At 43.1% G+C, this 27281-nt stretch overlaps 1 protein-coding gene and 1 long non-coding RNA gene across 5 annotated transcripts in view; one reads left to right on the top strand and one right to left on the bottom strand.

Annotated features, from left to right (window-relative positions):
• Positions 1-27281, top strand: part of LIMS1 (LIM zinc finger domain containing 1) — a 69702-nt gene that overhangs the window by 21870 nt on the left and 20551 nt on the right. Inside the window, exon 1 of one of the 4 annotated variants that reach the window (XM_069004981.1) lies at positions 6903-6924. The exons of 1 other annotated variant lie outside the window; for it this stretch is intronic. Coding sequence is in view for 2 of the 3 variants with exons in the window: in XM_069004954.1 (XP_068861055.1) it covers positions 14827-14930 (104 nt within the window). In the remaining variant the exon portion in view is untranslated. Of the gene's footprint in view, positions 1-6902; positions 6925-14665; positions 14931-27281 lie in introns of those variants that run through there. 2 more of the 4 variants (XM_069004954.1, XM_069004963.1) reach the window with 2 other exon arrangements.
• Positions 20272-26963, bottom strand: LOC138105236 (uncharacterized). The gene is made up of 3 exons (XR_011148427.1): positions 24619-26963; positions 23962-24020; positions 20272-22367 (listed from the first exon to the last, which is right to left on the bottom strand). It is a non-coding gene; the product is annotated as an uncharacterized lncRNA (long non-coding RNA).

Raw genomic sequence — 27281 nt, 5'->3', positions numbered from 1 at the left:
TCTGCTGGTGCTGTGGATGCAGGGGCTTCCTTTACAAGCCAAGCCACTGCCTGCGTTTTGTGAAGGCTGGGGACCAGGGCAAGCCCTTGCAGTGCCCTGGTGAGACACTGCCAAGCACAAATTACTTGGTATCACTGGGAAGAGAGGGGGAAAGGAGTCATGTATATATTCCTGACTCCTGATGGGTGAAGCAGTGAGTAGCAAAAGGAAGGTCGGCGGTGGCCAGCTGGCCCCGGGTTGGTGGCAGCAAGCCTGGGAGGGAGATCCCTGGGCTCCTGCCAGTGTGTTTGGGAGGAAAGCAGCTACCGATGGTGTTAGTCAGTGTGACTGCTGAGTGCTGTTCAAAGGGCTGGAGCGCTGTAGCAAGGACGGGTTGGGTGTTATCTCATTTCCTCTTTCACATAACCCCAGGGAAAAGGGAGAACATTAATGAAACCCTGGAGGTGAATGAAGCTTGATCCAGGCTGAAATGTGTAAAGAATTTCTCACAAGAGATTTGTCTTTTTAGTCCTTTTTTACCATTCCACAAGCATAACCTTCCTGGTTGCATGTTGTTTATTTTCCCTTGGCTGTCACTGTTCCTGTTTAATCCTTAAATATAATAATATGCATTAGTAATGGTGAGGAAGAATGCTTTTTGTAACATTAATGTCATAGTGTGATACAATTTCTCTAATATTTTGGCTTAATACTATGCACATTGTGCCAGCAGTAGTACTGGATGATTCAGAGACTGCTGTTAGGCTTATTAGGAATGCCTTTTCAGAGCTCGTGTAAGAGGCCCCAGAAGACATCCAGAAGATTGACCACAGTATTTGTATTTGAAAATGGTGGCAAAAATAGGCTGCTGGAGAATTAAAGCTCAGTCCGCCTAACTTTGAACCCTAGCAAGTCATGAGTGTAACTAACAGCCAATGTATAAGCACTTAGTGAATAAACCAGCATTAAAAGAGCCACATGGATTTCCAAGAACAGATTGTTTCAAAACAGCCAATTTTCCAGGTCTGGCAGGTGAGCATGCCTTATAAACAGAAAGGAGAAAATAAATGAGGTGTATCTGCTGATACTGTCTCGCACAAAATTTCATAAGCAAACAAGAGAAAGAGGCTTTAGAATTAGAGTAATGGTGATTGACTTTGTTGGAGCTCAAGCCTTGCAAATTCTCTTCTGTGTATCCACTTGTCCACTCTTGCCACTCTTGTTGTTGCAGGTCATTCACATAACGGCTGCTGATACCTTCTCCTGCTCCTTCATCATCCCCTTGCAAGGCATATTAGTTAGGACTCAGTGCTTGGTTTCAAGAGAAGCACATTGCAGTTTGGAAATAACAGTCTAAGTGAAATTGCCGGAAGGGAGGTGTGCAGCTGTGTGAAAAGAAGCATTTGGACAGGAATTCATGTTTTGACACAGAGCCACCAACAGGACCCCCCTAAACAGAACCTGCTTGACTGCACCTTGCAGGAATTCTCTCCTTTGCCACTTGCATTTAATAACTTGATTAGTGAGCTGGATGCTGCAGCTGAAAGTTGGCTTACAAAGTTTGTGGATGTCCTTGACTTGAAGAAACCTTTAGGGATACAGGAGATGAATTAAAAATGATTTTGGCACTCTGAAGAGAGGCTCCACAATCAAGAAGCTGAAATTTCATGAAGAGAAATGCAGAGTTGTGCTCACAAAAAAGAATTCAAATGTCTGTGGGCTGGGCCATTTGGAGGACTATTAAAAAGGCTTATCATGTCTTATGATGTGCCTGCAGAGAGAAATTGATCTTATTTTGGAAATGCTGTGCATTAAATATAAAGAAAGGTTGACCTAGATTATTTTGAAGAGATGGTGTATTCATTACTGAAAAAGCCTGAGAGCTGTTGTCCTGCCAGAGGAGGATAACAGAGAGGCCTTGTTAAAGCAACAAAGCACTTGAAGAAGATTGGATAGCACGCAGCAGCCAGTGGCTGGTGCGTGCTTCTTTACTGAAATCTAGCAACAGGGTTGTATCCATGGATGGCAAATCTGTTTTGATAGTATCTAAGTGTACCTGTAGTCTCTGGAAGTGAAATAGAAGGGTATTATAGCCCTACCCAGGAATTAAAATCACTTTTTTCTCCAAAGCAGCGTTTTCTCCTCCAGTGTGCTCTTGTGTCAGAAAGGCCACAGGTACAGCGACGAAGGTAGTTGAAGTCAGAGATCCTGAAATGGGACTCATGCCCTGACATACCTTTGGTGACTGTGTCAGTTTGGCATGAGAGGTGCCCATGGCTGTGCTGTCTGTGCAACAGAGTGCGTGTGCATCTCTCTGCACATCAGGATGCAGCTGCACGGAACCATGCAGTTGTGCTGGGCATTATGTAGCCATCCTGTTTGTCTTCCCCTGTCATGGGCACTGCAGAGGAGGAAGCTGGGCAGAATGGCGGGGATGTTGTCCTCTTCATCTGGCCATGGGGGTCCTGGAATTAGGATCTGGTCAGTTGTGGTTTTGGACTCTACAGATGAAATTACAGCAGGGACCAGGACCATAAGACTTAAAGTAGATGAACATCAATGTGTTTAGAATTTGCAAAGTAACCAGCAAGTAGTGTTTATTGGATTTGGAACGAATTCCATTGTTTAACTGCTAAACAAGAGAAATGCCACTCTTATTTCTTAGCAGCAGTACTCTTGTGGAAAGGTCAAGCCTTTCTCCTGTCACTCATAAGCATTTTAGAGGAGAGGAAGCTCCCAACATCAAATACGTCCTCTGATCAGCTGCTGCAACTCCAGTTCTGCAGCGCCAGGTGTGCCATCTGTTTGTGGCTGGCACTTGGGTCCCTGCAGTCTGCTCCTGCTCCAGTCAGCTCTGCCCCTGCTGCTGGGCCCCGGAGAGGACACTTGGCAAGGAGGGCAGGCCTAGTGGTGGAGCTGGTGTTTCCCATCACTTCCTAGTGAGGGGCCCTCAGCTGAGCAGTGTGGTTCATCCTAGGGCATTGCTCCAGGCCTGTCTCAGGTGTAGCAGTAGCACTTCTGAAAAAGTTTAAATGTTGCAGTGAGTCCAAGCAAAGACAAATGGCTGGCTGTCCTCTCGTCAGTTGAGAGCAGATTATTTTTATTGGTGCCATTTCATAGAATCGTAGAATTTGGGGTGGAAGGGACCTTTAGAAGCTGTCTAGTCCAATGTCCTTGCAATGAGCAGGGACATCCTCAATTCCATCAGGTTGCTCAGAGCCCCCTCCAGTCTGACCTTGAATGTTTCCAGGGGTGGGGCATCTATCAACTCTATGGGCAACTTGTTCCAGCGTTTCACCACCGTCGTAGTGAAAAAATTCTTATTTGAATGGCTGCAATTGTGACTTTTTACCTGAACTTGAGTCAGTCTGGATTGGAGGTCCAGCTCTGATTTACGTTGATTTGCTGCTAGCATTTGGTGGCCTGGCGTCTGCTTTGAACGGCAGCTGTAATGGCACTGACAGGAAGGACTGCAAAGGGAACCCCAGGGGCGTTTGGGGCTTTTTTTTCCGTTTTTTGAGCAGGCTTCGCCTTTTCAGCCTGGCGATGTGGGGCGGGTGGGGGGTCGGCGGGGAGGGCGCTGCGGGCAGGGGAGCCGTTCGCGGGACGGGGACTTGTGGAGAGGCGGCTGCTCGGGCCCGACCGCGGCTCTCGGGCTCCGCCTGCCGGTGCAAGCGCGGCCGGGCCGGGCCGGGCCGGGCCAGGCCTCCCCACGGCGCGGGTCCCGGGCACGGCCCGTGGGGCGGGGGCGGCGGCTGCAGCTGGGGGCTCCGTCCCCGGATGTCGGGCAGGGATACAAATACAGATATAAATACAGTTTTCACAAACATCCTCTCCGTTCCAGTGCACCCGCGACCGCCGCCTGCGGCCCTCCCGGCTCCCCAGCCCGTGGGGTTACGCCTGGCCCGAGGGGATGTGTCTGCCGGGGGACGTGCCTTGTGCCAGTGCGCAGGATCAGGGGGTGTTTTGGGTTGCAAGGGAGCTTTAAGATAATCTAGTTCTATCGCCCCTGCCATGGGCAGAGATACCTTCCACTAGACCAGCTCGCTCAGAGCCCCATCCAACCTCGCCATGAATGCTTCCAGGGATGGGGTATCCACATCTGATTGAGGATGACCACGCTGAAGGAACAGCTCGCTTTTGTTGAACTGGAGGGATACTTCCTGCATCTTCCTGCCTTGTGCTGTGTATGGTGCCCACTGGTCCTTTGCTCTACAGCAGCTGCATTCACTAACCCACCCCCCCCCAAACCCAGTCTTCTAGTTTGGTGGCTTGGAGAGGGCTCTTGAGAGAGGAAGACATGGGCTAAAGCTCCTTGCAGCTGGGGTGAAGGTGAGGGAGGAAGGAGGGGGAAGGAAGAGTGTCAGAAGGAGAAAAAGGGAACTTGGTGGTGAGCTCCTAGGTCAGTGCAGCCATCTCTTGTATACACCCTCGGCAAACTGGAACAGCTGAGGCATGAGTATATATTTCCTTCTGCTTGTTTTGCCCCGGAGATGGTGATTTCAGGAGGTGACGAGGCAGACAGCTGCAGGGTGTGACTGTCTGGCTTCTCCACCAGCTCTTGGCAATGCAGGAACCTCAAAGGTCTCTTTGCACAGGGTTGCCCTTGTTGCCTGAAGCAGAGAGGACACTGCCTTGCCCAGAAGCTGCAGTATTGAGCATCCTGGAGCAGCTCTGGGGATTTGTCTCTACCTGTGTTCTGCAGTTCTAGTTCATGTTGGTCTGCTAGAGGAGCAAAGAAAAATACTCTGCATCTGTGGAAACGTGGGTATGAACCAGTGGTTCCATTCTGTAGCTAATTTTTGCTTGTAGAGTAACTTTTTGGTCTAATTCCATGCCTAGTGCAGGTCCAGCCCCGTCTCTGTTACCTCAGGAGCTTCATGATCACTGCAGAGCCACTTCTGCTGACCCCTTTCGCAGTAAGCCCTGGTGCCAGGAGCAGCTGATGGGCTTGGCTGAACTGTGTGGCTTTGTCTAGAGCTGTTTGTGTCACTCTGTCCTGCACTTCCCATAAGGCCTGATCTGGGCTACCACAGACCGCAACGATCTGTCAGTGCCTATAAGCATAGTCTCTCTGGGGCCAGTCTTGTTTTGCTCTCATTTGCCATAATTTTGTTCTCAAGTTTTCTTTTAGCACAGCTCTTTTGAAAAACAAGTTGGTGATAAAAGAGAGCCAACTATTGTGAGTGAACAAAACTGAAAAACATGGTTTAGCCAGACCAACTGGTTAATGAACTGCTCAAACATGCTTTGAAACGTTAATTGAAGAGTTAATGCTTGTTTTCCTAGTTCCCTTTTAACAGATGCTTATTCACATTAACCTTGAAGTATTGCAGCTTTTACTGTTATCATGAATCAACAAACTGTCCTTGCCTTCCTATGGATGCGGAACTGCTGGCTTATGAGCAATACATTAAATAACATGAATTGCAGTAGCAACCAAGGCCTCTCATTCTGTACAACTGGTTTGTTGGGATTTTCTTCATCCTCAAGAACAAAATGCTCTTACCTCAAGGTTTGCCACATTATTTGGAGAGACAAAGCTGTAGTGCATTGTTTCGCCTGGGAGAGTAACTGTCTAGTGATAAGTTTAATGAAACTTTACTGCTGCTTTTGTACTTGAAGGGTCTTTGCAGGAAGAGATAAGAAGTTCAAATGAGGAAGCACTATGTGGCAGTATGGGAAACAGCAGCTTGGAAAGATAACTTACATTGTTAATCTGTCCACAGAAAAGGGTTAGTGATAATGTTAAGTGGCCTGAAGACAGAAATAGGAGCAAGAAACAGGATGTAGAGACATGATGAAGGAAAAGCAAAGTGAGGCTCTGTTGCTATGGCATAGCATTATTTTGTGTATATGGTGAAGGCAGGTGGTAAGGAAACTTCCGTGCCTGACCATTCAGGAGGGCGTACTGGCAGCCAGGGGACTGAAGCCTGAAGCTGTACTGCTGTACAAACAGAGCTGGGACAAGCTCTGCCTGCAGCACGTCCTGCATGTCCCCCTGCAGAGATCAGGTTGTGGCCTCAATTCTTTATCACTGATGGTGAGCCAGGTTTCAGGCTCCACTTGTTACAGATCTGTGTAGCAAGTGGCAGAGAAACACTGCTGATTTTAAGGGTATTCCTGCTTTAACCTGCAAAGGATTGCTGGAGGCCTTTGAGGTGTGCCAGAGATTCAGATTGATTTAGGAAAACTGAATGTGAGTGTCTGTCCATACAAGAGAGACGCAGCTCAACTCTTGGTTGTCTGGGCAAGTTGACCACCCTAACCTGCTCTGTGAGATGGTTATTTTTTGTCCCCAGTTAGTCCTTGTCCTCTGCTGAGGTTGTCAAAGATGGCAGTAGTCTTACAGTGTGTGGCACTGTCTGTCTTCATCTCAGAAAAGAAGAAAATCAGAGGGTATTCCCCTTTCTCAGCAGGCGGGAAGGTGGGGAGATGGGTTCTTCCCACTCTGCATGGCACTGAGAGAGATGCTTGTGATGGGTTGAAGTGGCCCTGCTTGACTCTTTGCTGCTCATCAGTGATTCCAGGGGTTGCTCTTCCCCTATAGGGACCTGGAATGCTGTCCTGCTGTCCTCCGGATTTTGTACTTCTGTACCATGCACCGATGGTATAACTAAAGCTATAGCCTTTCCTATGAGGTGGAAGGTTTGCTTCCTTCTCTGTCCTTGATGGTTTGGAAATGAAGAATTGGCATGACACAATTTGTGGAGCTGAACCGTGAATTTTGATAGATTTATTCTCTTCTTTACAGCATCAAGTTTTTACAGGGTCAAAGAAGGAAGTGGTTTACTGAGTCACTTAAATTATTTTTTTTTTAGTTTTATCACAACTACCAGTAATAACCACAGGGAAAACATGCAAGCAGTGGGCATTTGATGTAAAGCTTTATATGGGAGAGGCTGCTCATTGTGAACGTGCTGCCAGCAAGGCTACAGGCTGACAGTAAGTGTCCACTTGGTCACTGGGGCTGAGGGTCTGGCTGAGGCATCTGCTGGAGTGCACATTGTGCTGCCTTCTGAGCCAACAGCATGGCTACAAATTGTATGGGCTTTCAGTCATTCACTGGGAAATTCTTGGGAGCGGGAGCCATGCATGGGAATGGGGATAGAGTTAGGAAGAGGACGAATAATAGTTTTACTTTAATACTACTAACAGCAAGCAGCAGGGTAACAGAGCTTTTAGCAGAGTTCTTTGTTGTTCTGGAAATGAATGGAGGTATTCTGGTATTTCCAGCAGAATTTTATCCTTTGCTCCCCGGGAGTGTTTTTAGGGACACTATTTTGTCCCCACCCAGAACAGAGGACTCGTGGTCAGTTTGAAGATAACACCATTGCTGACGGGTTTTCTGCTGGCTGAGGAAGAGGACACTGTGACAGAATAATTGAACCCAAAACTGTAATTCCAGTGGAAGGAATAGATTGGTCTCACCTTACAGGAATTACTGAAATTGTATTGCTTCTGGTGTGGTCGTGGGCAGAAATCAGTAACTTTTCCAGCGAAGCAAAGCTTTTACGGTAGGGCAGCTGTGCATTTTCGGTTTAAGGCTTTTGCTCTAATTTAAGAATCTTAAGTATGTTTTTCATGTGCTTTAAAATATTATGAAAAATCCATATGAGATCATGTTTTATGCTGAATCCCAAAGTAATTTTTACAGCATTAAGGGGAGGGGGGATGGCTTTTCCATTTTACATCATCCTGAATGTCCAGGTTGAATTACTTTCATTTCTTTCGCACTGTGGTTTTTTTTCTCAGTATGGATTTTTCTGCTTGGATATGAATTACAAGTTTTAATAATTTTGAAACCAAAATGTATGTACTTAAAAATTAGTATTTGTTAGAGTTGCTAAAAATTGCACTTCATCTGTGATTTTTAAGTGTTTTTACATGTATTCAGCTTCCTTTTTTGTAGACACCTGATCTACTTTCTATATTTTGCTTTAGAGAGTATGTTAGTTTTTATATACAATAAATCATCATACTACAGGTATGATGAGCTTTTAAAGGTGATAATCTCTAGGGACCCACCAGTTTCTACCTTTCTTGGAAATGCTGGTCAGAGTATAGAACGAGTTTTCAGTATGTCTGGCCTTCTGTGCTGTCTCAAGTGTTTTCTCTGTGCCCTCACTGCCTCCTCCCCTTTCCTCTGTAATGTATTTTCCCTGCCTTGGCTTTTTGGGCAGTAGAGGCTGTGTGAGGTGTCTGTATGGTGTGTTTATAGGCATAGAGTCAGGATCATTGCTTCTTCTGGGCTGCTAAATTGACCATCCCTCACGATACAACCAGCAGCATTCAAAGGCTCTGGTGCCCTCTTGGGAGCTCAAGGTTGGATTGTCCTTCTAAAACACCAGCCCTTGGAGCTGTAAAGTAGTGTCACCTACTGCTTTCATGGTTGTATTTGTTTGTGGGCCAGGAGGTGGTGGTGCCTTCAAGCCATGTCAGGGTTACCAGCGCCTGCTCCAGCCTTCTCAAGGGGAGTGTACTGTCTTCTCTCCTTGGCATTTCATTTCAGTGTAAGGACACAAAACCTTTATGAGAAGCTTTTCTTTCTCTACTTGTAATGTAGCGTTAGTCATTTGAAAAGTATTTGTAAGACGGAAAGCAAAGGGTCCAGGAGTCAACAGAGAAAGCAGTTTGTAGGCTGCTGAAGTTCTGTTTGCATTTATTTAACCCTGATGAGTGATGTTTGGAGAAAAACTAAGATTTCCTAATAGTCCCATTCCTTCACTGAAAGGTCACATTCAGTCCGGGACCTGTTTTGAGATGTCCCACTAGCTCTCCACCCAAACCAGGTCTCAACAATTGCCCATATGAAATGTCTCTGCACCCCTGGAAGGGCTTGCTGGCTTTTGGAACACAAACCTAACTGCCAGAACAGGTAATTCCTTAGGGTATCTGGGGCAGCAGCTCTCTGGGCAGTTTTCTTCATTTGCTACCTGTTTTCTAGTTCTGCTTCTGTCTATTTTTCTTTTTTCTTTAATTTTTTTTTTTAACTTAAGTGATTTCTTCAGTCTTTTGTAGCACCTACTGGGGAACTTCTATCCACCCAATAAGACAGCTGGCACCTGGGGCTTTTTACCCTTATTTCTAGGGGAAGTTTTTCCCCATCATAGTAGAATAAAGTAAACCCTCTGGACATATCTACAGTAGTAGAGTGCAAGTAGAAAACAACTTTTTTAAAGATAAGACTTTTCATCTTAGGATCTTTATGCATCATAACCAAGGTGCTTAAACATAAAAGGTGTATTTCTGACCTGCTTTGAAAATCTCTGTTGGGAAGAGGCTTTTAATTCCAAGACAGTAAAAATTATTCTGAAGGTGTTATAGGTAGGTCCTGGATCTAGAAATGAAGGTTGGGAATTGCCTGTGGTTTTTTTCCACATGCTCTAGGCTATGAAAATTAATCTAAACTGCGATTTTATTGGCTTTAAATTCTCCCTCTCCTCATCATTTTGGTGTGGGTTTTATTTTTTTCCCTTTGTTTTTTAAGATGTTACCCCATCATATACAGGGTCTATATGAGTAATTGTACCCATATTAAAGCATCAACTGTTTGCCAGCTTGTTTGTCACTCTTTTTTTTAAGAGACTTACTTACAAATGGCAGGACAAAACTGATTCATGCTGTGTCACACTTTCTTCTTTGCACACCTACTCATGTATGGATCATCTGCTGATTAACAGCATAAATTTCTGGCTATAATGCTAATCTGCATCTTCACCCGCTGGTCTGTCATTCATCTCTGCTCTCAGTTTGGCCCCGGTCTGAATTACTAAAGTATGTGTGGGTTAATCAGTACCTCCCTCTGGCTGTAGAAAGAAATACTGGCACGAGAAACAAGGCAGTGTTTTACCAGTAGAGGGAAGTATTGTAAAGCTCAGCCGAAGTAGGTTTCTGCTTCTTTCTGTTTCTTTCTGGAGAAAAGTGTGCTTTTGGTAGTTTTTTTTTTTCTGCTGAATTTAGGAATTCATGGAGCAGCACGTGCAGAGAGCTTGGAGAAGGAAAGCAAAATACCTTGCTCCATGTTCAGGCAGACAGAAGATTTTCCCTTGGTTGCTTTTATAATTTTTTGTTATTATTGGAATAGTATATTTGGAATGAGAGCAGGGATCTCTGCCATGCTTCACTAAAACCTTGTGGGGCACCAGCCATGGATGTGGACATGCCTTTGGTACTGCCTGAATGAGAAAGGACCCCCGTGTTCACCACAGTAGCCCTGCCTTCCCTTTGCACACTCAATTCCCAGAGGATTTCAGTGGGTTGAGTGCATCACTGCTCTGAAGAGTGTTGAGCACACCATAGAATCATAGAATGGTTTGGGTTGGAAGGGACCTTAAAGATCATCTAGTTCCAGCCCCCCCCACCGCCCCCACACCGTGGGCCAGGACACCTTGCACTAGACCTGGTTGCAACCATCATGTAGATTTTTATTTTACCTTGTATGGCAGGGACAGGCATTAGTAGATGAGGTTTAACAAAAACTAGTAACTAGTGTTAAATTCCAATAAACCCACTTGGTCAGCTGCAGCATGGACATAAAGCCAAAGCTCTGCTTTGTAGTGTGGACATAGATCAAGGGCCTCAGTACTTAGCCTAATCCGCAGATTAAGTTTGCATGCTTCAGGACTGATTGATCACTGAGTGGAACACAGTAAGAAGCATCAAAAGGATGTTGGAGTGACATTAGACAAGGAAGGAAACGTAATTAATTATTTAACTCCTTGAATCAACAGTTTAGGCTCCTGTGAAGCTTCAAAATTTGTTTCAAGGTGTCTGTCCTTAGTATTTGTGCTTGGTGTTCTCTCTGTGCATTTAATTTTATCACTGCCTGCCCCAGCAGAGACCCACAGTGTGGTACGCTATTCCTTGACACCCAAACCCATCTGTGGGGACTCATTCTGGAGCGCCAGAGAGGCGTGAAGCTTTGTTGGCATCTGCATATCATTTGGGTGCTTTAGGGATTCTTGCAAAACTGCAGGAAGGGTTATTGCCACCTTCCTTTATTTTCTGTGAGTCCTTTGCTGATGTATGAGCCTTTTCCTTCACCTTAAAGTGTGCTTTTCTTCCAAATCTTGTGAGAAATAGTAGAAAACTGTCACCCTTGTACACATTCCTCTGGAAACTGATTCCAGTGATAAGCTGGGTGAGCGATGAGGGGATGGAGGAATGTGCTCCCCTTTTAACATGCAGCCACCTTGTAACTGTGAGCACACCATGGGCATTCCTATAGTGTTCTTAGAACACTTTTCTGATTATTGCTTTGACTGACTGTGCTGATGTGAAAACAGTTTTTTTCTATTGATTTGAAAATCTTCAACTAAATTTAAATGAAATTTGGTAGCTTTTCAAAGTTTGAAAAAAACCAAAAAACAAGAACATGCCACTAGAGTGAATAAAAGGTGAAACACATCAATAAAGGTTTTTCTGTGTGGAATGAGAGACCTAAAACTTCATCTTTTCTGGTTTCTATAGTTAGTGTACATTCCCTGTAAATACAGGCTCATGAAGGAATGTCCTGAATGTGAAGCACTTGGCATTTATTGTTATTCCTAAATTCATTAACATGTTTTCCAGCATCGTGAATTGTGTTCACATCCCTTCGAATGTAGTATAAAGTAGCCAGACATAACCTATCTATCTTAAAAGATTTTTGAATTGGAAAATTCTGCTGAATACCTAGAGTCACCAGAACAGCAGTACTTTCACAGAAATTTAAGAGGGAGCACTAGAGGCTTGGAATATCAAGATAAATGATCTGTAGAACTGCAGTGAAAACTCAACCATGAGCATAATTAAAAGTCATTTACTGCTTGTGATGAATGAAAGACTGCATGCTTTCTGTCTGGTTCCACCTTTTGCTGGTTAGACATGGGGGCATATTTTCCTCTACTGAAAGACCACCATGGTTATCCATCACATTGCAGTAGCAATGTTGGCTTTCTCTGGGGGCAGGAGGAAGGTCAGTTGCATGAGGGAAGAGTCACACACTGGAAAATGAAGAGTAAGCCTTCAAAGTACAGGACATACAAGAAGGCTGTGCATTACTGGTAATGAGAAAAGCTGTGGTAACTTGGCTGGTCCTCAAAAATTCTGATGGAATGTGAAAGGTCCAAGTGGCCCCATCCCACATGAGAAGAATGTAATCTCTCAAAAAAGGAATTATAAACAGCAGATAGGGGCTGAAAGGTAAAAAGGGGTGTGGGGAGCAGGAGGCACTCGCTGGGGAAGCTCTTCTTGCAGAGCCAGGTCTATCTGAGTTGCTTTGTGGAAGCATTTAAGCGAGTTACTGGAGAAATAACATTTGTGTTCTGCAACATCTGTGCAAAACACACCCTTATAACTTGTATTTGATACTCAGAACTTAAGATTTGACTGTTTGGGTAAATTCATATTGGAAACCTCATCCCTTGTGAGGATTCATGGGCAATCCCACAGGGCAGAAAAGGAGTCCAGTTTGCATTTCTTCTTGTAGAAAGCTTTTAGCTTGTTCTGAAGTCCTCCAAGAAAGTGTTTTCTGTATCAGTGTAGACCCCTGTTGAAGTTTGCTGAAGAGGCCTGTGAGATGGAGCTATGGAGCTGAGTCCCTGGTCTTTAAAAACCTAACCATCTTGCCCTCCTTTATATTTAGGTGGATTTGATCTGTATAACAACTCATTTTTGTGTCTGGACTTGCTGTATTCCTTCAATTTGCATGCTTTGTCTGGTAGTGTTAATTTTAAATTTTCATAATATTGGTTTGGTGCAGCTCTGGTTTCCAAGGACATTTGAGTAAAAGTTGTTGCCCAAGCACAGCAGCTGCTCATGCAGATAAATAGAAGTTTAATGAAGTGAACTGTTTCACACTAATGCAACATGCAGCAAAGTGGGTGAAGAGTTGTCCTTTTATTTTTTATTGGCTTGTGTCATGTTTAACACAAAAGTATTCAGTATATGCTGGACAGATGGCTACTGTAGTGAATAAGAATCTATGAACAAATTTGTAGGTAGTAGCTCAATTTCAATAGTTTACAAAGAGCTTTTTCACAAAAAAAAATTTACTCATCACTTTTTAGATTATTATCTAAAATTGATCATTTGGACAAAGATAAATCATTCATACACAGATATTTAAAGCAGAGTATAAACCATTGGTAATGTATAAAAGCTGCTGTGCCATGAACATCTGTCATCAGCTGTTCTGAACCTCCCCTCGTAACAGCATTAACTTTTCATTGGATCGCTGATTGATTAACTGCAGGGAATTGGCATCCAATTATGTTTAAGCTTATCCTCCTGTGTACTGAGAAACAATTTTAAATACTTCAGTTGAAATGGGAATGCAGCATGTTTAGGCAAATACTGTGATTGTTCTTGCTTTTATTTTCTGAGGACAGGAGCTCAGTTGTGTGTAGCTTTTGTTGACAGTTCAGTGTGCGCAACCCTCTAACATCTTATAAATCACTTTGAATTTTTGCAACTATTATATATTTGGCATGTTATGTGATTGCTTTTCCAAAACAATTTTATTTTTCCATTGTGTGATGTTTAATATTATGTGCTGATGACATTCCAGGCTGAAGCACATTGATAGTATTATATAAAATTACTGTGTTTGTGTTCAGTCTGGTAACCTCAACAAAATTGGTGTCATATGATATACCCAGTATCACCTATGTTACACTTTTTTCCTTTAGAGAAATTAAAAAATACTCTTACATATATTCTGCAACAAAATAAACACTTTAATAATGAAATCTGTAATTCATACCACATAGAACTTGTTTCCTATTATAGTCAAAACAGTCCTTGCTAATTGTTAGGTTTCTTGGCTTTTATTAAATGCAAGTTCATTTAAAAAACACACCTTCCCCACTCACCACGTAGAAGTAAAATCTCTGAAGTTTTTGTTTATATGTGTCAAGAATAATGTCAAAGAAATTGTAAACATTTTTCAAGAAGCGGCAAGCTTTTTTGAAGCCTCCTGAAATGAAGTGTTTTATTTACTACTAAAGATTTACTAAGAGAGATGAGATGCAGTGCTTGCAAAATTCCCTGCTAACCACCTTCCTGCCTTGCAGGAAACTTCAAGCACTTCCATTCCTGTTTTACAATTAGACAGGACACTCCATCACTACAAAGTGTGACAAACTGGTATAGTGGTTGTGTTTTGATAGCTGAGAGTAGGAAGAAAATTATATTGTGGTTTTCTTCTGATTTTCAAGGTAGAAGAAGAAAAATGCGCAGTGCTGTTGCATTTCCAAAAGAGTATTTTCATGCTAGTTACTGAAGTTACTTTGTGGCACACTTTGCTGCATTAACCTCCCTGTCACAGCTTGCCAGCGTGCTTGAGTAACTGAAGTTTCGTAGCTCTAATGACTTTCCTTTTGTCGTAAATTATAACAGGAAAGAGTAAACAGCTCATTGCAGTCCTGGAGATGTGTAGCTTCTTGCGGAGGCGCTGGGAGAGCCGCCTCCTTTGCCCAGCACAGGGCAGGGTCGTGCCTGTCGGGGCGGTGAGAGTTTGAGGAAAGCTGGAGGGAAGGGGGGTGAGCCTGTCGCACACATCCCATAGGTGTGATCAAGTGATAAAGGAAATGTGGTGCCCTTTGGGAGGGTGTGTACCTATGAGAAACAGGAAGCAGCTCGGCGGGTGCCTGCCCTGCCTGCCCTCCTGCCTGCAGAGGTTGGTGGCTCCGGCGGGCGCAGGTGTGCCGACACACCGCCCAGCCGCTGCTCTCCAGACGTCTTGGCAGGCGCGCTCCTCGGCACCCACAGCTGGGAGAGGCGGGGGAAAGAAGCCCAACCCAAAGCCAAAACACCCCCCTCACCTTTAAAAAAAAAACCCAGCCCTCCTCCAGGTAGGGGAATATGACGGCCTTGCAGCTGAAAGAGTTGTCACATTCAGGTCTGTACAGGAGGAGACGCGATCGTCCTGACAGTGTCCTGCCCGGGTCACAGGAAGAGAACCTGAGGTGAGTGCAAATGGATGGTACTGCCAGGGCACCGAGCCTTTCTCTGCTGCCTGCTTGCTTCGGTGGTTTTAACAAACAAAATGCAACCACAGCTCTGGAAAGTCACTGCAAAACGCATTGAAAAGCAGCCCCAAAACACCATGGAAGAACCCCTGAAGGAGGAATACAGGAACCATACAGCGACCCAGTGCATTCTGGCGATGTTGTGACAGCCTTCCCTGACTTTGGGAAGGGCAAATGTTAGCTGGCATTTACTTCTGGATCCCTTCTGATGGCCAGCACTTGCAAGTAAATAAACGTTTTGGAGCCTGACAACTTTGCTCCGTCTGCTTTGAAGCTAGTTCTGGGTCACCCAGATTCTGTGGGTTGTGCTGCCTCTTGAGTGTCTTGGCACAGGCCCTGTGCCAGGCTGGTGTTGTGGAGCTGGGGTGGCTGCTGGGCTCTGTGTTTTTTTGTGGGGGGGTTCTTTGATGCGGAAAGGGCTTTAGACAGAAGAATGCAGCAGGGCCACTAAGCCTGACCTTACTCAGCAAGGGTGACCAAAAATCAAAAAGCCATTTAATGTCTGGGGTTATCTTCCTGATGTTAATGAACCTTTTGGAAAAAATTAACAATGAATTTGCAGAAAGCCTCTGTTCAGAACATGAAGATTAAATATTTGTTTCTAACTTGAGTAAGTGCAGAGACCCCCCCCAAAAAAAGTAAAAATGCAAAGGTGTTTTTCTGAGTGTGCTCAGTGGGAAAGCAATCTGTTCCCACTTCAAGCTCCTCAGAAAAGGAACCTTGTGTATCTGCTAACAAAAGCCTCAGTGGAGAGGAAGTACTTCCTATCTGCTAATGCCTGTCTCATTGTATTTTTAGATTATTTTCCCTTGGTAGTGGTTGTGCATCAGGTTGGAGTGCTGTGTAATTTGAAACGTTTTTGTTACTGTGTTTTCATCAACTGTGTTAGCGATTTCAGAAGAATGGTCGTTCAGATCTGGGGGGTTTACTCTTTTGTTATAACTAAGGACCTTAATTGTAGCAAAATGTATGATTGTAACCTACAGAGATTATTTGCCATAAGATGTCAGAAATAGCATGAATGTATTAACTTGCAGTTCTGGTATGTGTGCTTGGTATCTCTTTGTAGTATTAATTCTAAATTGATTTCTGAGATGGATTTCTAATAGCATTTGCAGTATATATGTTATATTTGTATGACTGCAGTTGGAAGAATAACCAGATTTAGCAGATTAAAAGATGCACAGAGATTACTGACATTTTTAAGTTTAGTTTCTTTTGTACAAAACTAGCAATGAGGAAAGAGAGATCTATTTGGGGTAGAGAAAGCTGCTTTTTGAAGCATATACATAAAAATGAGCACTAGCTCTGTATGGTTGTGTTGCTGTTATTACTATGTATATCCAAGATGGGAATGAGACCGTTTGGGAGCTGGATAGGGGGAAGGGGTGTGTTTACTGCATCAGTAGAAGTCTGGGTGTTTTGATCGCCTGAGTCTCTTCCAGTTAGAGATGAGAAATACATGAAACAGGGATTGGTCTTGAGAAATAAAATCCAAATTGGAGGAAATACCGAATCAGGGTACTTGTGAATCAGCTTAGGGCAGAGTATTGGAAATACAAGAAGGTGAATAGAGCATGGTCAGATGATGCTTTTAGAGCAGGAGACAACCCATACCTTCAACTAGAGGTTATCTTATGTTTGCTAATAGCTTAAGCTGGTTCTTATTCAAACTAAACCTTGCTCCTTCCTAACCCATATTGTGATATTTCAGTGTGTTGAAAGGCAGGCTTTTTTTTACTGCATTCTCCATGACAAAGGACTATGGCATTATAAATACAGAATTATGACATATCAAGAGGGCAAAGAACAATTGAGAACAAAGAGGAAAAGCTCATTAGTTTTCTAAAAATGGAAAGCTCTAGTTTTTTCCATATGTTCTCCCAGTGCCACTTAGATGCCTGTCCGTAGCAAATACTTTCAGAGTATCTAGAGTCCACAAGAAAGACAAGAGGTTTCTTTTATGTCTGCTAAATATATCTTGCCACCCATGGCTTTGCAATGCCCTCTCATAGTATCTCTCTCCAGTTCTTTGTTCTAGTACCTTTGTATTTTGTTTTACATACATATTAATCCAGATGTGTTAAATAATATCAGCCCTCTAGCAACAGTTCACTGAAACCTGCCTTCTCAGTTCCAACAGTGTTCTTTTAATGCTGGGCCAAAATGTACTCAAGATGCCAGTGTCCCCAGGACACCCACTGAGAACTTCTGTATTAAAACCTTTTATTTCAGCTGCTGGGTCCAGCCATCACAGCAGGAGCCAGATGTGCCTGGTAGGACAGGGACCTGTGTACCTGCAAACTGTGGCTGAGACATAGCCAAGTGTTGGCATTACAAAGCCACTCAGCAGGGCTTGGTGCCAAAATTCTGCCTTTGCTCTTTCCTAGGAATGTCAGTGTCATTTGTACTTGAAACATGTGAGACTACTAATAATTAGGGCACTGTGAAACAATGTACTGAAACTCCTAAATGTGCACCAGAACATATGTTTGTCATGTAATGTGTCACATATGTTTAATTTGTCCTGACATCACAGCATATTGATGGGGATGGGAAATTTGGCTTCTCTTTCTGTCTCACTCCACGCATCACTTAACAAACCTTAGAGGCTTTCTGGCAGCCTTCTAATCTGCTGCTAGAGCAGATTAAAACTGGTGCTTTACTGACTTCTTAGGGAGCTGCAGCCTGTCTGTGCCATGTAAAAGGTGGTCTGGATAGTTCATCCTTTTCTTGAACTTGCACAGTACAAAAATGTGCTTGGTTTAGACCTCCACTGAAGTAGGGGCGCTGAATGCAGACCCCTCTTTGCCTGTTTGAGCAGACTCACCAGCTCATAAACTTTAATTATGCTCCCTGGGTGCAGAGTTCAAAATGCAAGAGGATGCCAGGCACTTCATTGTGTGCAACAGATGCGACAGTCATTGAACTAAATGCAACCTGAGAAATCTGCTTTTCAGAACAGACTGTTCTGAAGACCTGTTCTTTTCCAGCTATATTGATTTAGTGGGAAAAAAATGACATCTCCTGTAGGTCTTGTCTTGCTTTGTCTTTAGAAATGGCATGTAAAAAATTCTGACTGTATGCTGAGCTATTCTTTCTTGCTTTTCTCAGAAAATGGGATGCAAAGGAAATTGTACACATATATTTATGATTAATCATTAGGAGTCACTTAGCAGTAGCAGTATTCCAGCTATTTTTGCTCTTTCCCCTTCTCATCTCATGGGTTTTTTAGAAATAGAATGATTCCTCTAAAAAAATTGGTGCTATTAATTTGCAGAGCTCAGTACAAGGTACTGGCAAAAGCAGAGGCAATTATCTTTGGGGTTTTTTTGACAATTACACTTAAAAGTGAATTTAATCACTGTTAGCTACTATCTGTAACTCTCTTTTCTAAGTTTATATGCATTCAAATGCCATTAAAAATGTAAACAATTTGTGAAGAGGTTAGTCTCAAGTTTTTACCAAACAGTAAATTTCCGCATTTACAATAAATAATCATTGATGAGCTTCCATCAGTGGCTGTCAGTCACACGTAATTCACTGCTCTGCTCTCCTGTGCAGAAAGCACTGTAGATGTTTTCCATATTAATAGTTTTAGAGTATCTGCATTCCCTTTGCTCTCTGCTGCTGAAGCTGAGGGATACATGTGTTTGAGTAGGTGCAGGCAGTCTTCTGCTGGATCTGTTCAGGCTCCTGCCTGCCTCTGAACATTGACTCCAGGCTGGAAGGCATGTGGATGTGCCCCAGAATTTCATGCACAAAGACTTCCTTGCAGATGAAACAGGAGGCATAAGCACATGGTTACATCCCACTGAGCCTTAGGGGGATAGGCTCTGCACAGCAAGGCTTGTAGGCGAGTGTAAAAAGAAACAAATTAATAAAATCCCCCCCACTGGCAACACGGTAGGGCTGAGTGTCTCCCTTTCTTTATGAAATGCAGCATTTGGGAGGTGTGAAAGGTCACAGATCTCCTTAATCTGCCATCAAAAGCACATATGTAGCTGCCAGACAAGATGTACAGCTGTTTCCAGCTGCACATCAGCCCTGAAGATCTGCTCTTCCTAGGAAGAAGGAATGAAAATGCTGTTCAGGGACTGTCTGGGAAACCAGGCACCTGTTGAGCCTTCAGATGCTTTAGGGTACTGAGAGCAGGTTAAGGAGAAAATAAAAGATCTGTCTGCACCTGGAAGCTTACTTAAATTTGATTTCTCCTGGTAATATTTCTTTATAGCATCACCAATGTTAACATTTATATGGCTGCTTTCTGTGAGAGTTGTTTAACTTGCTCACCGTGCCAGTGTCAGCAGGTGAAGCAGTACTTGTTCCATACATTGGTTAAAAAAGCGATTAATTTATTAAAGCAGGAAAAACTTTCAAAGAACTGCTAAGACACAAAACAATTTTGCTTCTTCGTTTGCTCTGGTTAATAACTCTGCTAGAATAGTGGAGAGCTGCGTGCTACAAATACTCATTTGAATCAGGTGCTTGGGAGCTTTGAACTAAGAAACACTTTGGTTTGCTAGCTGTTCTAATTGAAGAAGGGATTTGTCCATGTAAATGTAACACTGAATTGGTACCATTAATTAGAGTAATTTACAGCCAGCAAAAATATGCTTCATGGTTAGATTTTAATATTGGGATACTTAGAATTTGCATTGAGCCTTAGTTTGAGGTATCCAAATGACTAGAGGCTTTACTGTTCATTTGTGCTGTACTTTTCATTGCTCTAGGGGTTAAAATAACTCCTGAGGAACACACCCTTTTTTGCTTGCCTTCTCTCTCACCCCTTGTCTCCTACATTACATAACAACTAAGCCATTTTGTTTGACTTGCTCACCTGGACTGTGACCTCCTGGGACTCCAAATGACTGGAGATAGCTGCTTGTGTAACATCAGCCCGAGTAGTAACTACTTTTCCTCTTAAATCTATGATTTTAGTAAACATGTAAGCTTCGATGATTATAGCAATTAAGATTTTCACTGCTCTTATTTACAGGATTAGCTGACTAAAGGTAAATTGTGCATTTCTTTTCTTTTGCTATTGTTTTCGTGTGTCCTGATGACACCTAATCAGAGGTGTTCTCTAAAGACAATGTACTGCGATTGCTTATTATTCTTCATTATAATTAAGCTGTCCTTTGAATGCAGTCTGTCACGCTGAAGTGAATTTACACACAGAAGAGAAAAACTAAATTATGCCAATATTACCACTTAATAAAAATTACCAACTTGCAGGCATCTGGAAGAAAAGTTTGAAGGTTGTAAGTTTGGATTCCCTTTCTTTATATTTTTTGTTTTCCTGAGGTCTCTGAGCTGTTCCAGGAAACCCGAAGCTAACTGACACAGTGTCCTCAAGAGGACCATGAGCCTTTTACGTGATGCTCTCCAGGCATGGGAACAGCTCTAGCTTGCCAAGTATGCTGCTTCTGAGGATGGCCAAAGGCTGATGCCTGTGGAGGGAGGTAGAAGGAAAGAGTGGGCCTTTTATGGGATTGCCCTTGGTAGTAATTCCAGCTTGCCACCAGCTGTGGGTCAGTGACTTTCTACAGAGCTTGTGGCATTCAGTGTTTTTTCCTTCAATTAACTCCTCTGGTTTTGCTTTGCACCCAGCAATCTCAGGGCATTTGCCAAATCACTCAATGCTCTGAGTTTTCATGTGTAGTACCTGATGCTGTAGTACACATAGTTGTGTGTTATTTTTTTCCTTGCTTGATTTGTCATAGCAGCTTTAGGCTGTCATTGTTCAGTTTTCATCTGTGTATCTGCCAGCTTTGTAGAAATTCTCATTTTAGGTAGTTTCTGATAGCATTCTGAAATGATGGCTTCATATATAATGCTCTGTGAGCAGTGTTTTTTGATGATACTGCTCAATTTTGCCAGCAGATTCTAAGTCATCCTGTGATATGTCTTTATAGATGAACCTTTCTGATCTTTTTGGAGTCTTTTGTCCAACAAGAGGAATTTGGGTTCTGACTTCTGTGACATATTTCCTTGTAGCTTTTCTGCTGTTTCTGGCTGCCCTAATGGCCATGATAGAGCAGAAGAAAATGAATTAAGAACTTTTTACTATTAGCCTCAAAGAAAGCTACATACTGGCAGACACAGATAGCAATGCCTGGCAGCATTTCTCAGCTGTTCTTTTTAAAATGAAAGATTCAAAACATTCAAGCTGTTCCAGCAAGGAATGAGTGGACAAAGGTAGAGCAAATGTGAAATGATGTTTGACTTTTCTAGCATGTTAAATCCATGCATGCCACACTCTTCATAGATCATGAAGTTCTTGATCCCGAGGTGAGTCTACCTTTTTGAACTCTTGTTTCTATGCAACTATTGGTCTCCCACTCAGAGTCATGACTCAAAACTGCCCTGGCTTTTTTTTTTACTGGCCCTTTTTCCAGTACAGGAAGTTTGCATTGAAAGCTATTTGTCCTGCTCAATATTTGGCTTTTCAGTTTTTGTTTCGTACATTTCTTCTCACTGACTTCAGAAACTGAAGTGAAGCATACCCTGTATTTCTGATACATTGCAAAGCTGGTCCCAATATATATACTTTTCTAAAGGACATTGTAGCAATGCAGCTTCAGAATAGCATAACTCCGTGAACTACCAAGCTGCAGGTCTTGCATTTTGTCTGAAGTGTACAAGTAATTGCTTAGTTTTAAACTAAGATGCTTTCTGAAATGCTTTCTAAAGCTACTCCTCAGATTACACCCACTTCTCCATGGTATGTAGCAAAGCAGGAGTCTTGGCAGGGCTCGAATGCCTCTGATTGAAAGGACAAGCCCCTGTCATCCTCCCTCTTTCCTTTGATTCTGTTCTGTCAAGCAAAAAAAATGCTGCTCTTCCAGATGATCCCAGCAGTATGTTGTTGCAAGGGGTAACTTCTACATCTTCTTCCCTCACAAGTGTTATAATGGATACCGTAGCTGTCCACTGCTGCTTTACTCATTGAGGATTAGTCAGGTGTTGGGACAGAAACAATTACTTTAAAAAACACCTGGCAATAGTTGCCAAACCTTCTGCCAGAAAAATGCATGGAAATCTTGCTTTGCACAAGCTGCTACTGAAATTTGTTCATGTTTACTTGGCAGGTCTGCTACTAGCACTGAATAGCTAATAAAGTATGAGTTGAAGACCTTCAGTTTGCATAACCCTAAATGTTAAAACCGTTGTAATGACATAGGAAAGCAATGCTATTTTGTATTAGTGTTATTTGTTGACACATTACTCATTCTTGAGTCTTCAGAACATACACTGCTCCTGGTTGTTCTCTTGCCTGTTGAATATTAGGGCTGTTATTTCATGCTGCAGTATTGACTGCAGATGACTTAGCTGTCTGCCATCCTCTGCAGGTTTTAAAGCCTGGTGATGCTGTAGTGAATGTAGGAAGAGAAAAATGTGAAATCAAAACCTGGAGTAACTAATAATTACAATTTAGCATGTGTGTGAGAGGAGGAACAGCTGAGGAGATGTTTGCTATAACACATTGTACATCTTCTCAAAATGAATTAATTCAGGCAATGAAAAACTTTGTACTTTGTCATATAGAAGCTCAGACTAATGAAGGTGAGAAGAAATTATGTTGCTGAAAGTGTAGATTAATACAAAGAAAGTAATAATAAAAGATGTGTGTGACATGCAGGTTACTAAAGCTGAAGATCAGTCCACAGCATGGTGTCTCCAGTGGAGATGTGACTATAAGGATGTTGCTGTGAACTGGGAAGCCTGGTGTTGCAGTTCTCTCTGCCCTACAAGGAGCTGCATGGATGTACTGGAAGTCTCTCCTGATTGCTGGGGTGTTATGTTGAGTCATAATAATAATTATAGCTCCTGGATGAACCACTCAGGTCATGGTGTTTGTCAAAACATTGGTTCCACATAGTGCAGGCAGATGACTCAGGCAGAATCAAAGGCTGGCATTTGCCATTACACTGAGGATTCAGTGGAGGATTTTTGGTAGATGTCAGTGACAGATGACATGAACTGAATACTGGTGCTAGGAAACTGTTACCCTAAAGAGAAAGATGTCACTGCATTGTTTTAGAATCATAGAATCATTTAGGTTGTAACAACCTCTTAAGGTTATCAAGTCCAACCAATAACCCAGCACTGCCAAGTCCACCACTAAACTATGTGTACAAGTGCCACATCTCCTTGTCTTTTAAATAGTTTCAGGGATGGTGACTCTACCACTTCTCTGGGCAGTGCTTGACACCCCTTTGCATGAACATTTTTTTCTTAATGTCCAATCTAAACCTCCCTTGATGCAACTTGAGGTTGTTTCTTCTTGTCCTGTCACTTTTTTTGGAGCTTGGAGGGCCTGATCTTATTTCTTCAGACTTGAAAAGATGGTTCTTTTCACAGTAGGTGTCTCAGGGATATTTGATGTGCAGCCTCTCGTATTGAGTGGCTGACCTTTTTTATTATTCTTAAATTGGAAATGAGGCTGTAAATGCTATATGAAATGCATCAGTGCAAATGCATCTTTGAAATTTATAGAGTTGGAGGACTTTGGATACAGAATTTGGATACCACGTTGAGGTAGGCATGCAGTCAGCTACACAGGGTGCAAATTTCAAGAATAACCAATAATATACTGTGTCTTCTGCAACACAAAATTATTGGAGTTTGTGAGCTTCTCATACATGATACTGTGTCTGTTGTTTTGTTTTTCCTGTCTGCACAGGATTAAAAAAAAATAATAGTGGGGGAGGAAGAGATGACTCTTTTAAAGAGTATCAAATATCTGTACACAGAAGTCATTACTTGGTTTACATGGAGCATGGCTTCATTTGGTAATACTTGTAACCAGCAGGAAGAAAACACAATACTTTGCTGAAATATTACTTAAAACAGGAAAATGCTGCAGTTGCATATTGCTCTCCCTTTCTACAAATTCTGTCAGGCTGATTTTTCACTGTGCTTGAATTATTGATAAAACATTGTGTGGGAAGGTGCTGCTTACCTGTCTATTCCAGTTATGTTTACTTCCTTATGGAGAGATGGAATGTGAACCTTCTCTGTCTGCGGAGACCAAAGCATTTTTTGGACATGTTTATACTAGAATAAATTTATACTGAAGTATATGAAACAACTAGAATTGCCTTTTTGTTTGCCCTGTTTAAACTCCCACCATATAAGCTTAATTATGCATTTTGAGGTGAAATCTAAAGAATTAAGCTTTTAAGAGCACTCAGAATTCACCTGGTTTTTACTGTAGTGGTTTTGAGATGGTTTTTCATCATTTTTAATAGAAACAGTAGTTACAGCAGTGCTGAGCATATGTGAAAATCCTACCTGTAATGTGCATTTTTGTTATATAAAAGATTCATGCCTTCTTTCGAACTGCCTTAGGAGACCAGCTTAACATGGAAAGTATTTTATTGCTTAAGAGATAAACAATTGCAGCAACCAGAACCCAGGAGTGTTTTTAATTTCAATAAAAAACCCCCACCAAAGGTCAACTAGTGCTTCAAAATGTTGGTGCAGAAATCAGAGCAGGGCACTGCCAGCCCACGCATCTTTTGCAGCCAAAGTTCTGTTCTAGGTTGTTCTGTATTTTGCGTTTGAGAGCCACTGCATAGCATCTGTTAATACATCATTAAAATAAAACCACACGTACCTGTGGGGGAAGTGGTGGGATGCACTGTGATTACTCATCCCCCCGGCGTGTCCCGATGGGCCATTTGGCCTCCCTGCAGCGCCGGCGGTGCAGCGATATGTCACGGTGGCACAAATAGGTTGCCAAGCAGCAGCTGCCTTTGCCAAGGACCTTGTTTGGAGCCGTGACTGCGCCGCACGGCTATTTGTGGCACGGAGTGAAATGCTCAGCAGGCTTGGCTGGCCACCGAGTCGTCTCTGTAAGAGTCCCTGTCTGCCCCTGGCAGCCACCAGCATGGGCAGCCTGACTGGAAAGCTCTCCCAGAGAAAGCAGCGTGGAGTGAGGCGGCAGTCATCCTTCAGCAGGGATTAGGCCGTGCAGCTATTTTTGCTATTGTTTACTAAAGCCCTTCTGGTAACTGCAGCGGGACACTTCTTCCTCTCTCCCTCTTCTACCATTTCTTTCAGCATCTTCCCTACCACCAGATTTGGCTTCTGATAAGATCCTCAGTGTGCCAAGACGAGACTGTCTTTTTATTTCATACCTACCTTTTCTAGTTAAACGCTCAACTTCTCCCTTTTCTCCATAACACTGCATCTTTAACAACAGGCTGGTATGTTTTGTCCCATTTCCCAGGGAATGCCCTTGGGAAGCTGCTGCTACTGCAAAACAGCCCCTTATATGCTTCCCACTCCCCATGGACAACTTCACTTCAGAGTAGCCTAGAATTCCCTAATGAAAATGCAGTGTATTTTTAACAATGTATTTCAGATCTTGGCAGCATGCCTCCTGCAAAATGACAGAAAAGAGAAAGATAGCCAGCTGCTATGGATTTGTGGATTACCAGACCTTCACAGTAGAAGCTGTGTTTCGGTTCAGTAGCAGAAAGGCCCTTTTTAAACTCCTGTCAAGCTCCTTTCTTGCTTAATGGAAAACATTGGGAGTCATTTCACCAGCAGCAATGGTAATATGACTGGAGAACCAGGCAGCTTCTACTTATTGCACATATGGAGCCCTATGTTTGAAGGACTGCTTCTTGAAAAATACTAGGAAGATTAAACCAGGCTTTTTGGATGGACATCTTGCTGCACTAACTTGCTGTACTACTTGCTGTGCTACAGCCATGCAGAACATTGCACAGTAGCAAGCTGAAGAAGCAAGCAAATGTTTTCTTGTTGACCAGAGAGGACATGAGACAGCAGAAGTGGCTTCTAGCCACGTTGGTCACCTGTGGATTTCAGATTACTGCAAGAATTGTAGTAGTCCACCAGGAGAAAAACTTTACAGGGCACTTTTGATTTGCAGCAGCATCTTCCCAGGAGAATTGTCTGTGATCTGGGACAAACTACAGGAAAACATTTGGGAAATTGTTGAGAAAATAGCGATAAGAGGAAGAGATAGGCTGACTTGCTGTTTCTTATCTTAGTGGCTTTGTGCACCTGCACTAATCCTGGATGAATCAGCATTTTTAGTCCATTGCAGTCAGTCTTGCTGGAGTTTTTTATACCTACAGAAGCTCAGCATTGACCTGTGCACAAAGCGTTGAGAAGCAAGACGAAGAAGCAGAACTGGCATCACTATACCTGCATATCTTTTGGCAGACACTGCTCATTTTCATCACTGGTGCTCCAGAGAATGCAGAAACCTTTTGTTCCAGGACTGCAGTGGTGCTCTGGCAAGATCTTTGTGGCCTAGGGCTACAACCTGAGCATTGCTTCATCTGGAGCTTGCCCCATGACAGATAAAAATAGGGCTTGAGCTGCAGCCAAGCTGTGTCAGTGGTGAGGGTGCAGCCTCCTTAGCCTGTTAGAGCTTGTGACTGCTGGTAGCTCTGGCATAGGATGAATAATCACACCTACGGACAGGAAAATAAGCCAGGTCATGCTGCCTGGGTCCCACCTACACAGGGAAATAGCTTGCCTAGGGGTTGCTCCTTTTTGAGGGGAAGTGAAGGAAAGACACTGACCAAACCCATTCCACAAATTTGTCAGCAGAAGCAGCAGTGTAGGACTGTTTTGGCTGAGCTCAGGAAGGCAGCTGCATGCAAGCTCTGGCCTGCATGGAGAGGGGTGTGTGGGCTGCTGTACGCTTGCTGAGCAAGCTGTCCCAGCTGCTGGTGAGAGATATGGCCAAAAAACCGTCATCAGCCAGACCCTCTGTAGTAGGTCCTAGGAAGATGCAGGTATATTAAGAGACTGTAGCCTTGACTAGACCTTCTGTCATATCCTGTGACAGGACAAAAGGAAATGGCCTCACGTTGTGCCGTGGGAGGTTTAGATTGGAGATCAGGACAAATTTCTTCACGGAAATGTTGTCAAACACTGGAACAGACTGCCCAGGGAAGTGGTGGAGTCACCATTCCGGGAGGTGTTTAAAAGATGTATAGATGTGACACCTGGGGAACATGGTTTAGTGGTGAATGTAGCAGTGTTAGTTTAATGGTTGGACTCAGTGCTCTTGAGGTCTTTTCCAACCTAAATGATTCTGTGATTCTCTGATCTTCTAGTTCTAGTTTCTCTACTTGTTCCCGTTGCTTGTCTCCTTCTTGTCATCCTCTGCTTTCACATGCCCTCTCAAAGTCTAGCAGATTCTTCAGATACCTGTGTGCTGTGTGTCATGAGCACAAAGTGCATGCAGTTCTGCAGTTCAACTGATTGCTAACAAGGCTGAGCCAGTTAGTTACT

This window comes from Aphelocoma coerulescens, chromosome 1, assembly GCF_041296385.1.
Source record: "Aphelocoma coerulescens isolate FSJ_1873_10779 chromosome 1, UR_Acoe_1.0, whole genome shotgun sequence".
In the NCBI taxonomy this organism is placed as follows: Eukaryota; Metazoa; Chordata; class Aves; order Passeriformes; family Corvidae; genus Aphelocoma; species Aphelocoma coerulescens.
Note: the sequence above shows the minus strand (reverse complement) of the source record. Positions and strands in the feature narration are given on the sequence as shown.